Genomic DNA, 12,843 nt, shown 5'->3' with positions numbered 1-12,843 from the left:
GTCAGCTTGTTCCTGTAATAGAGTGTTATAAGACAACCACGCTTAAAGTACATTTTATTTCTCACAAGGTAACGGAACTTAACATTTATTTCCACCACAGGTATTAGGATTTTTTAATTTTTCAATAAATAAAAATAAAAAAAATCCAAATGAGTAAACGAAAGTTGTATAATTCAACTTTTAGCAGCTTTTTTGAACGCCTTTGAAACGATGTGGCCGGTTGTTTGTATCTTTTGTCCCCAAAAAATCAACATAGCATAAACTCCTCCCGCCCGGGCTGTCAAGACTCACCAAACGCGCTCACCCTGCGTCCGCCAGGAAGTGACAGCAGCGGTGCGTGCACCCCGGGCTGAAGAGCGCACAGCAGTGTTCACCGCCCGCAGAGACGCAGTTGCGGCTTCAGAAGCTTCTTCTCCCGGGTCAACAATGTCTCCCTTATCGGTGTTGGTTGGCGCCGTCTTGCTGTGCGTGAGCTTCGTTCGCCAGGGGGAGTGTAGCCTTCAGACGACTCCAGCGCCGACCCGTAAGTTGAATAGTGTTAGAGAAGTGGTAACTTTTTAAAAAAAAGTTCAACCATGGAGACATTCCTTCTCGTAACACCATTGTTATACGCAGTTTACTACGATAGAAACCAGCGACATTGTGTTTTTTAAAATATGTCACTATTGAACGGGCACCTGCTAACTCATCATGCCTGTTCTCTGTGTCACATTAGTTTCATGTAAGCTATAACTTTGTGTTTGTGTTCGTCTCTTTTCAGCCTGCTCTGCTTACCATGACTGCGACAACTGTGCTCCAGATGTTAGGGTAAGGTCGACAAGAGCACTTTAGGGAAAACAGGTTTAATAATAATAATGTAATATATATATATATATTAAATAAAATAATAATAAATATTATATATATCAGACTTTACACGAGCATATCAAACTGCTGTCATAAATCATCCTGTTATGGTCGATTGTTTATTTGCACATGAAGCGTCTTATCAATTCAATGAGGCAGTGGTTTATGTCCTATCACCAAATCCTCTATCACCCACACATCTAGGTGTCTTTGTTTAAATTATTATTATTTGTTTGCCTTGATAATACTGCTTATTTTATTTTGTATACTTCCAGTTCACCACATATTCCATTTGGTAAATTCGCCCAATTTGTTCTTTGGAGTTTGGTGCGACAGCTTTTTACGTGTTAAGTTGAGGACGTGATCTTCATGTTGATCTAGCGGTGAACACACAACAGTGTTGAATTAAATTAGGGCTGCCATAATTTTCATTCTGCATTCATCTTGTGATTACCCTCTTGATTAAATCATGTGGGGAAAAAAAGATGCCCTAAACATGTCCCAAAACCCAGATTGCCATCTTCCAACGGCTTGTATTTTTGTCCGACCAAAACGTCGTGAAACGAAATACCAACGAAGCGTGAATGAGAAGCTGGAACCAGGACATGTCCGTCATTTTTTAAAAATCGATTTTAAAAATCGACCAATCGTGGCGGCTCGAGGGTTTCCATATCGAGTTGATCTCGGCGTGTGGTCTTCACAGTGTCTGTGGTGCTTCACCACCAACAACTGCACCAACTACCCAGTGAGCTGGCTGCTGCCGCCGGCCTCATTGTGCCCGCTGTCCCAGGCCCGTTGGGGAGCGTGCTGGTGTGAGTAGTTCCGTCTTATTGAAATGTGCGTCTCCAATTTTTAAATACTGCCATCCATTATCGGTAATGTATAGGGGCGTTTCACCCTGAAGTGTAACTACGACAACGGTTACATAACATCGCTGGAGAAAGGAACCGTTGTAACTTGTTTCAGTTTCATGGTTTTATATCGACGGTATCTAAACCGTGTGTATATATAGAATATATTCTGTAATAAGAAAGCTGTCAATAGAAATAAACTCTATGCAACTAAGAAGTAAAGTAACTGCGACGCCACATGCCTGTGTGTTCTGAAATTATCTAGCTCTGTGAATCCCTGGTTAAATAGCTGCAGGGTTGTTCTCCTAGACAAACATTGGCGCGTTAATTACCCTGGGGAAAAATTTGCAAAGACGCACCTGCTAGCGTGAGAGAAGTCGGCCGACATTATGGCGTTCTTCTCACTTCCTGTTCCTCCAGGACGCCGGATCGGCTCGCGGCCCTGTATCGTTCGTGCGGGGAACTCCGTGATTGATTTTGGGTTGTATAGAAGTTAACCATTGCATCGGTGCACACACCAAAACATTGCCGACGGACCGGGACTTCCCCCTAATATTGTGTGGATGTAAATTTGTCCAGATGGAGTCTGTTTAACGAGATTAATAAAACATTTTCAAACATATGTTTGGCATTTTCTCAAAGCTCACTGTATTTGTCCACGTAAATTAACTGTGTCGCTGCAGAGTGGCCCTACCCAAAGACACGTTAGGCACAAGAGAGTCGGCATTATTTCGACATAATGGAGAGGATAGCAGACTGTGAGCGTGTGTTCTAAGCTGCTGTGGTTCTAGGGAAGTTGAGAAAAAAAGTCATGAAGGTCCAAATCACACAAATCCACTCGTGTCCGAGTGTGTGTTCTCTGTACGGGTTGTTCAAAGGAGCCCAGACACTGTCGTTCAGCTGCTCTGAATGTTCAGCGCAAAGCCTGAAAGAATCGGGGCGATGCTGCATTCGTGGTCTCATGTAAAAACATAATTCCTGCTCCACGCCCAGGTGTCTTATCACGAATACACGTCACCGGCCATAACTGATAAACAGTTCCTCTGCTGCTGCGCGGATCCTTGGCCTTGACTCAAAGTCTCAAGTCTCATGTTTTCACCGGAATCTAAAGTGGATTGTTGAGAATGTTGCCTGGTGACTTGTAGTGTCGCCCTCACGCCAGCAGGGGGCAGCACTGCCCCACAGGTTGCAGCTTGTCCTGGCCCCCTCAGAGGAAAGGGAGCTAAGAGTGTCTGCTTTCCTTCAAAATGAAGTCCAGACTGAGTATATTAACCAAGTGTGTCCTTGTGTGATCCAGTGAACTTTAAAAACCTGCTCATTACCTTCGGCTTCCTGGCCGGAGCCATCTTCATCGCCATCATCGTCTGTTGCTGCTGCTGCTGCTACCACTCCAAGAAGCGCTCAAGGTAACGTGGAACCACAAGACAGTGGCAGTCAGTGTAACTGTAACTTATATATATATATATATATGTATGTATGTATATATATGCATATATATATATATGTATTTAAATATATTTATATATACATTTATGTATTTATATATCCATATATATATATATGAATGTATATATAATATATATATGTATTTATATATATTATATATATATGTATTTATATATACATGTATATATTATATATATATATATAAATATATGTATTTATATATATGTATTTTTATATATGTATTCATATATATGTATTTTTATATATGTATTATATATATATGTATTTATATATAATATATATATGTATTTATATATATATATTATATATATATGTATTTATATATATATGAATGTATATATATGTATATGATCAATAAAAAAAAAAAGATAATCCTGTATTAGTGTATAAAGTATTTGAGACATCTCGGCTTCCTCTCGAATGTATTTAATCTGGGATTTTCTTTTATTTTCCTTTTTTAAAAGTTGCTGCTGTTATTAATTCAGTTATATTTATTTGTTACATTTATATATATTATATTAGGAAAGCAACTTTGATGTCAAGCCTGCTGTTTCCTTCCACATATAAAAGCTTGATCCCAGTTCCTCCCACACAGTGGGGCGTGTGGCGTATCGATACACACTGGTATCCGATCGATGAGCCCCGGTGTTGCCGTCAGGACTGGAAAAACCCCCGATGTGTGCCTCCTTATTCTTTCTCTGTCCAAGTTAATGGACTGCATGTTTTCACACACAAGGAATCGTACAAGCTAATCAAAGAAGACAGATCCTCTATGATGTCTTAATTTGGGTGTGTCTGTAGCAGGCCATTTACATTTAAACGTGCTTTAAATCCACCACCACAAAAAAAAAAAGTGTCTGGGGAAAATAATTTAGAAAAAAACACAAATGTTGAGCAGGTGGGAAAAAAACAATAATGTGGAGACACAACGCGGCTTCTTCAGGTCATGTGAGACAAAGTGATGGATTGAAATGCTGATAAGGAGTTCTAGTCCTCTGTAGACCTATTATAATTAAGTGAAGGCAAGTCTTAATTGCTTTGGGGCCAAAAACTGTGCCGCCCACCTCCCCCCCCCCCCCCCACCCCCCATGAATCTGTGTGTGTGTGTGGGGGGGGGGGGGGTAAAGTCACTCTCCACACTGTCGCTCTTGTCTGCTCGTGGTTTTAGCGTCCTTGGCGAGACGACCGCGTGCGGAGAGCGAAATGAAACTGTCACGTCAGTCAGTCCGCTGCAGGCCGGCCCGACATGCGCCGACAGCCCCGTGGGTGTCGGAGTCCCGTAGCCGTCTGTCATCTGAGTTAAAGGCCTGACACACACACACACACCAAGCGTCCATTCAGATGGACCCCGTACGTTAGTTTTCTCGCCTCCTGATTGCTCCACCTCCGTTTAGATGAGGTAATAATTATATTATCACATTCGTTCCCACCGCAGAAAGCTCCCCACTTATCAGTTTCTTCTGCTTCGCCTCTCAGGGCCGCAGGCAAAAGTATGAATGGAAACTCAAAGCGTGCTTCAGAGAACGCGATTCGCTGTTCCTCGCTGTTCCTCGTTGAGCTTTGTGGAAAGAAGGGAATGTGATTCGTGTTGGTTGTTGTTCTCCGGTTCTGTGATTGTGAAAGTCCGTCTGTGTGTTTCTGTCGTCAGGCCCGAACAAGATGAGGAGGAGCTGGTCAAGAGGAGAGAGGAGTTCCGACAGCGCGCCGACGAGTGGTAAGGACTCGAGTCGAGAGCGCTCCAAGCTGTCGCTGGCGAGCCATGAGCACAACCGGGTTGTTTTCAACCCTCATGTTGCCTTCACATTTACTTACATCTTAAAAAACCGAGAGAAAATTATTAGAATTAATATTGTTTCCCAAGTTTAAGTGTGAGGTACTTTATGTTTGTTTGTTGACGACCTAAATAGAATTTAAAAGTTGATATTTCTTATGTTTTAAACAGTGAAAAACAGCCTGGGGTCAAAGTGTACAGGACATTGAAGACATATCATCATGTGAATTGTTTACCCAGTTGTCCTCAATAAATTAGGAAAAGTCATGAAATATGAACAAACATTTTTTATGTCATCATTTTTTAGAGATGTTAAACATTGAATGGGTTCAAATTGACCCCAAAGGTAACAGGAAGGTTAAATAACCGATTCAAACTTTCCCCTAGCCGAGTGATAGCCACACAGGGGCTTTTGTAGGATTCAAAGAAAGGGGAGGGGGGGCTAAGCCCCAAGGGGAGCAGTGAGTCAGGTTTTGTTTGCGGAGCATTTTTGGGGGGGGGGGGGGGCCGGATATTCATTGTTAGTGATATTTTATGCTCATTTGGACAATAACACTGAGTTAAAGATGATTAGTTCAGTGTCAAATATATGCCATTCAATGGGAACAAATATAATAATTATATATATTAATGCAGAGAATAGAGAGATGTTGATATTTATTTCTTGTATTTCGATAATTTCACACATAAACAAACCGATGTTATTTTCTTAACTCCGCGATGTAAGCCTTGGGCGGGTAGATATGACTTTGTGATTAATATCACGCTATTAGCAGGACGTTATTCAGAATACAGAATGGTGAATAATAGCTGAATCACGTCTAAAGAAACACAAAATGTTATTCATTACATTAGACAAATCGTGAAAAAAAAGCGAGTCTTTCCTGAGTCTTTATTGATTTTTTGGGGCTTTTTTTAGGACTTTGCTTCCACCAAACAACCAATTGATTATTGATTGATTTTTGTGGAGTGGAACTTGTCTTTGTTTTAGCTGCTCTCGGAGGCCTTTTGTTTCAACTCTCTCTTCCTCTTCTGCGAGTCATTTTCAAATGAAAAGTTCTATGATGAGTCCAAAATAAACCTAAATCTGCAAATCGTGCTCGTACGCGTTTATTCATACGATACAAATAGAATCAAACTATCTGTCTCATGGTATCGGGTTGAATGGCTCTCCTATCCTAATCCTGTTCTTTCAACACATTGTGTGGGGGGGGGGGGGGTTTTCCCTCTGTCTCCCGAAGAGTTCATCGTCCCCAACAAAAGAGCCCGTTGTGTGTGTGTGTGTGTGTGTGTGTGTGTGTGTTGGGATGGGATACAAGCAACTGGTGTGTGTGTGTGTGAAGTCCATGTCCCAGAGGAGGAGCCCCGCGTTCCGGCGCTCGGATCCCAAAATCCCGATAGGATTGCCGAGGCTGAGCAGCTGTGGTCACAAATAGAGCGGGGGGGGGGGGCACATCCTGTGGGAGCGCCATCCGCCGTCAAAGAACCAGTCGTGTGGGCCAAGTAGCCTTCCGCTTCCGGCAAAACCGCGTCGATGTTTCATCCTCGTCTTCCCGGGTCGTCACTCGGCATTCATCCTCCGAGGACGGCCCGGGCCGGTGAGAGTGGGGGGGGGGGGGGGAGGAGCCTGCAACTGCGATTTCCTCATCATCGGCTTGCAGAGCTGGGAACATCCCCGCGTCTCCTCTCTCTGTGTGTGTGTGTGTTGCATCCACCCCCCCCCCCCCCCCCCCCCGAGCTCTCCTCTCACGTGCCCACAGAGACTCTACTGGGTTTCCTGCAGTGAGCTTGATCAAATCTCCCAAGTCGGAGTTAGCGTAGTGACCTACATGGAGGCGGTGAACGGGACATCGTGAGGAAGGACTCGTGTCTCTTGCTGCCTGGCTCACAGCATGGAACCCTCATCCTCATAGATTTAAGCCCGGTCTAGGGGGGGGGGGATCAGCCCACAGGTTAACAGGTGACTGGTTAGCAGGTATGTCTTTCAGAGGAGCAGCTGGTTCGATGCCCACAGCTCCGCTAGCCCCTAGCCGACGTGTCCTTGAGCAAGACACTTAACCCCGAATCGGCCCTCGCGTAATTCGCTTTGGGTGAAAGCGTCGGCTCAATGTATCGTAATGTAATCGGCCCTCCAGCGCTTTGAATGCTAAGTGATATTCCCGCTCTTTAAAGCTGACACGGCCATAAACAACCACATAATTGGATCTTTTTTCTGTGGTATTGTTGTTAAATGCTTGCTCTTGTCAAGCGAGCGAAGCCCTTTTGAAGCCAAGACGCAGCATATTTTCATTAGTGGCCGTTTGGCCGGGACACAGGCCTGTCTTTTGGAAATCTTCCGGGCACCGTTGTCTTGACTCTAACTGTAAACGTTCACGTGCATCCCAGACCCAAAGCCTCATTCAACTCCATTCAGCTGATTGTGTCAGCCCAATATCACATATTACAAATGTGGGCTTTTCAATCTGTACACATATGACGTCCCTGACCTTTGACCTCACATTGGTTCAGGAAAAACTCCAAAGGAAATAGAAAAAAAACCTTTCATGGGGGGAAAAAAGGGAAGAAACTTTCAGGAGAGCAACAGAGGAGGATCCCTCTCCAGGATGGACAGATGTCATGTGACCAGAAGGAATCATTACAGAGTAATAACACATTCAACTAGAACGGGCACTCGGTAGAGCGCATACCTTCGCCGCAGCCACATTTTGGCATTAGTTGCATGCCAATTGGAAACAAATTGACCGCGCTATGGTAAAAAGAAGATGTTGACCTTTTCATTACCTTGACCTTTGACCCGATCGATCCCAAAATGTAATCAAATGGTCCCCGGATAATAACCAATCATCCCACCAAATTTCATGCGATTCGGTTTAATACTTTTTGAGTTATGCGAGTAACACGCATACAAATAAATAAATAAATACATGGCGATCAAAACATAACCTTCCGCATTTTCAATGCGAAGGTAATGAGGATGACAAAGTGTATGAATAGTTGGTAGTAGGCATGGATAGGGATGAGAATTTATAAGATTTTAACGATTCCGATGCCTTATCGATTCCTGCTTATCGATTCGATTCCTTTTCGATTCTTTTATCGATTCTTATTGGGCAAGGGGTGAAAAAAGAGCACAAACGGGTTTATTTACATTAATTTTCTTTTATATAATGTTCAATAATGCTGCACACACCATATACAGTATGTATACATACACATTTACATTTTTTTAAATAACCAAAAACATTTATACATATTCCTCATGAACTTAAAATAAAACTTACATAACTTAAATAAAATGTATTCTGTTTAATTTAAACATGTTCCTAGAAATTACAGTGCTCCTTCCTTTTTTTAAAGGGTATATGAACTGAGCTGCCAAAAATGAAACTAGCAGTGGCAAATACCAAGTGTGCAACCATCAATTGTATGGATCATCAACAATTCTTGTGCAGAAAAATAAGCATGTCTGCTTTCTCCGGGAGGATACGCGATCTCTCAGGCCCGCCTCCACATTTGGCCCGGCCCCCTGAACAATATCAGAGACGCGTTCCGATTCATTACTTTTTGTCGTGTGAAATAGAGCCAAACTTTAGAACGCCTCTGCCTAGTTGCCATGTTTGCTGCAGTCTGAAGAAGAAACTAAAAAAGTTTGCGCATGCGCAACGCCACAGAGGACCGTTAGCAGAACCGTGAAATAATTTGGCTGACGATCCCAAACAATCGGTTCACTGGGAACCGGTTCTAAAACAGAACCGGTTCTCGATTACCATCCCTAGGCATGGACCATGATCCAGACCTCCATGATCCATGAAACACAGAAGGAGGTGGATCCAGAGTCCCAGTGGACTGAACACATTGTTATGCAGGATGATGTCATCCGGCGATCACGATTTGTTTGACCTGCTATAGCGAACGCACGACCCCCATCATATTCATCTATGAGGGAGGAAATGCTCTGAGGTCTTCAACCTGGCAAGTTGTAATAGTCCTAATAACTTAATGTCTGGACTACTGTTGGGAAGCTGGTCCAATGAAAACCAACCCCCCCTTTAGCAAGATCTCTCTCGAAAAGGATCTCATAAAACACCGACCCCGACTCCATCAATAAAACGAGGGTGCAGATGGCAGGCGGAGCGCCGCCACCCGGATCGCTCAAAGATAAACTGCCTGGCAGTAAAACACTGACGGATTTACCGCGGCTCTTTGTGCGGAGACGGTCGAGTCCGAGTGAAAACACGACTTCACACTAGGTGTCTCGATGCCGTCGTCCACACGCAACGCAGATATGTCATCAATGCCGCCGCAAGAGCGTAGATAAGACAATATATCAGTGTCGCGGAGGATCCCGTTACCCGGTATTTTTGTTACGCTACTTTAGCAATAAGGGCGTTTTACGAAAGGAAAGTATCACACAAAACACAACCCGGAGGACAGTTTGATACGGTTTTGCGTGCGTGTGGTAACAGAGGTTGGGCCTGGAGGGTTTATACTTCAAGGGTTTTTGCTAACTGTCCGATACCGTCTTGCGTCTCGGTGCTAACTCCTCTGACCTCACGTCGTCACTGTGAACTCTCCTTGTTAACTGTTGCAGTAAATACACAAACAGTCAACAAGTTATGTTTAATCATCATATCGACGGTTCTCATGATCATTTCTCTACATTTTCAACATCCTGTCTCCTAAAATGGAAACTGAGTCTAACCCTAACCCTGAAGCAGTGCTGTCCCCCCCCCCCCCCCCCCCCTCCCTCCCTGGGTCGGTCACTGTATATAAGTTTTCCCCCTCAGACTGACTAAAAAATGACTAAAATCCTCCCTTTTTGTTTCTTCACAGGAACGAGGAGAGGATCGTGAGACACGAACACATCCGCAAAAAGTACGGTACGTACGGATCCACGTTTACCGTCCCCGTGACGGGCGAACCGGACCTCTCCGTTCCGTTAATGTCCGCCTCGACTTCGGATGCATGTCCCGGGAGTTTTGTCGTCGACTTCAATTTCCACACTCCGTGCCAGCGATGCGTTATTGACAAGGAGGCGCCTCCTGCCCTCAAAAGCAAGGTGATGGAGGACACCCATAGGCTACGAGGTCCGTCGGCAGAATACGCCCCCCCCCCCCCCCCCCCCCATGTTGGTTCAGGTCCGGTGAGTTTCTGTAAAAATGTAGTTCATTAGAAATGGGAGCGAAGTGAAAAAAATGCATCTTATGAGATCAGACAGATGTTGACACACAACTGCATTATTCGCAGTTGAAAATAGGTGATGAGAAATATGGCAATGTTTGATATCGCACTAGACGGCATATTAATGATGTTAAATAACCGTCAGTGGAGAGCCTATTCATTATTGTTGTGTGTGTTAATTAAATTAAATTCACATTATTTCATATAGCCCAATATCATACATTACATATTTGCCTCAGAGGGCTTTACAATCTGTACACATACGACATCCCTGACCTTTGACCTCACATCTCATCAGGAAAAACTCCCAAGAAATAGAAGAAAAAAGTTTCACACGGGGGAAAAAGGGGAAGACACCTTCAGGAGAGCAACAGAGGAGGATCCCTCTCCAGGATGGACAGAAGCAATAGATGTCATGTGACCAGAATGAATCATTACAGAGTTACAACACATTCAATGAGTATGACAGAGTGTATGAATAGTTGGTAGTAGGCATGGACCACGATCCAGACCTCCATGATCCATGAAACAGAAGGAGGAAGAGAGGAGGGGGTGGTGGGGTGGTGTGATTTAGTGTGGACAACATGACAGTGATGGATGCCGGTGTGTCCTCAGGCCTCCTGCTCTCATTAGCTTCCCTCCACGGGGGGTTACAGGCCGCTCTCCTCTTTCGTTCTGGAGAACACCGTCCAGGATCCCTTTAGGCCGCCTCTCCGTCGTGGTTGAGGATCACTGAGTGGAATGCCAAACTATTCCCAAGTCTCGATGGAACCACCGAGAAGTGGTTGAACATGTCACGGTCTTCAGGTTTGCAGTTTCCACATCCCGGACTGTAAAATAAATCGTACGAAGCCCCACGCGGACTCGACTCTTCCGACATGTGTTTCGATTTTCAAATGTCCACGATCGCCTCGGTGCTATTGAAAAAAAAAAATGAAAAAAAGAAGAAGAAAAAAAAAGTAGGAACTCTGCTGCGTCTCGAATCGAGCGCCTGCTGTATTCCCAGCCGGCCACCAGGGGGCGATCCAGATGTTTGGGCTTCACTTTTGGGGAGCCGTGCTGCGGCAGAGGGGAAGGGGTGAAGGAATGCACGTCTGTTCTAGAGCAGAGAAGGAATGCATGTTTGAGAAAACTAGAAGACGCTTGTTTTTACTCTTCTTTTGATTTATCTAGAGTATTTAGATTTAAATTCTGGGAGACGCACCATCTAATTTTTAATGCAGAGATTCTGTATGTGAGCATGGAATGGAGAGCAGTGCTCTGACATCACTAATTGTTGCTCTCAATATTGATCAAAAAATAAATGTCATTATCACCCTGGCCAAACCGGAGAGATTAATACTTAATGAATTATGTATTCAAATGAAGGAAAAGCATAAATGCATGCATTACACACGGCGGTGGGAGCGTTATGTGAATCACGCACGGCTGCTTTCACTTTTGTTTTGTTGTTGTTTTGCTATTAGTTGTGTGTGTGTGTGTGTTTCGATCTTGCTTCTCGGCCCCTCAATGTGTTCGAGTGATTTTGAGAGAAAAAAGTAGATCTCCGGAGGCCAATGGAGGAACGGATTTTGGATCGGCTTAAATCAACCGTTTCGGCCAAGCACACTGCACATCCCCCCTCCCCCCCCCTCCATCTCCTGCCGTGAACTTGTGTGTTTCCTCTCTCTCTCCGCAGGTCTGATGCCAGACCCGGAACACCCGTTCAACAAGTTTGAGAACGAGTAGAGCGGCTCGCTCTGGACCGAGTCCGCCGACCTTCACCGCCGAGGGCCGTCGTCACAGCGACGAGACTCGGAACCCAAATCACCGACTCGCTCTTTGAGCAAACGATAGCAAACCTGCTGGTGTGTGGGTGTGTGTGTTTGTAGGGGTGGGGGGGCTGAGGATGCAGCGATGTTGCTTTGGATGGATTTGTTTCAAACCTTCCCGCAGGGTTCTTTTTTTGTCTTCTGAAATGTCCTCCTCCTGCGTTTCTTTAAAAAAAAAAATCAGTAGTTTAATATCCGTCTTTGCACTTTGTATATATACAGAATTGATTTTATGAAATCCGAAGTAATTGTACCGCAGATGTGAAGTGGCAAAAATAAATTCTTTAACAATGCGGCTTTCCCTTCTTTCATTTCTAAGGGATGAGGAAGTGTGAGGAAGGACCTGCATATGGAATATCCCGATCCTAGTTGATTATTCTCCACGCACATCATCTGACCATAAAATGTGTTTTTGGTGCAGAGTGTGAATATTTAAATGAGCTCCATTTAAAAAAAGAAGCCGAGTATCTCTCTCTGCATCATGAGGAAGGAGGCCCCTGCATGCCGAGGTGTTCCCGGCTGTATGGAACTGAATATGAAAACGCAGCATTATTGAAAGATTCCACCATAACTGCACTTCTAGATGAATCGTGCCGTTGGAATGATGCAGTTGCAGCCAAAAAAGTTCCAGCATGTGAATAAGAATGCTGCGAGTCACGGGAAGCAGAGCGGAAAGAAATACTTTTATTGACAAATTACATATAGTTATATGAACTGGATTTAACCCATCGTAGTTCTTAAGGAGCAGTGGGCTGCAGTTAAGTGCTCAGGGAGCAGCTTGGGGTTCAGTGCCTTGCTCATGGACACTTTGACATGCAACTAATTGGGATTGGACCGACTACCTTGCGGTTGCAGGACGACGGCTCTCCCCACTGAGCTACAGCCGCCCCAGAGGCTTGAGCAGAGGCTATTGCGC

The 12,843-nt window shown here is 44.3% G+C and overlaps 1 protein-coding gene across 1 annotated transcript; it reads left to right on the top strand.

Annotated features, from left to right (window-relative positions):
- Positions 1-344: 344 nt before the first annotated feature.
- On the top strand, positions 345-12,220 carry LOC130206401 (pituitary tumor-transforming gene 1 protein-interacting protein). The gene is made up of 7 exons (XM_056434353.1): positions 345-523; positions 761-807; positions 1,550-1,658; positions 2,995-3,103; positions 4,813-4,878; positions 9,769-9,815; positions 11,795-12,220. Exons 1-7 carry the CDS (start codon positions 427-429, stop codon positions 11,842-11,844), a joined length of 525 nt encoding a protein of 174 aa, XP_056290328.1. The 5' UTR covers positions 345-426; the 3' UTR covers positions 11,845-12,220.
- Positions 12,221-12,843: the final 623 nt, after the last annotated feature.

Source organism: Pseudoliparis swirei, chromosome 16 (assembly GCF_029220125.1).
Source record: "Pseudoliparis swirei isolate HS2019 ecotype Mariana Trench chromosome 16, NWPU_hadal_v1, whole genome shotgun sequence".
Lineage (NCBI taxonomy): Eukaryota > Metazoa > Chordata > Actinopteri > Perciformes > Liparidae > Pseudoliparis > Pseudoliparis swirei.
This window is presented reverse-complemented; position numbering and strand designations above follow the sequence as displayed.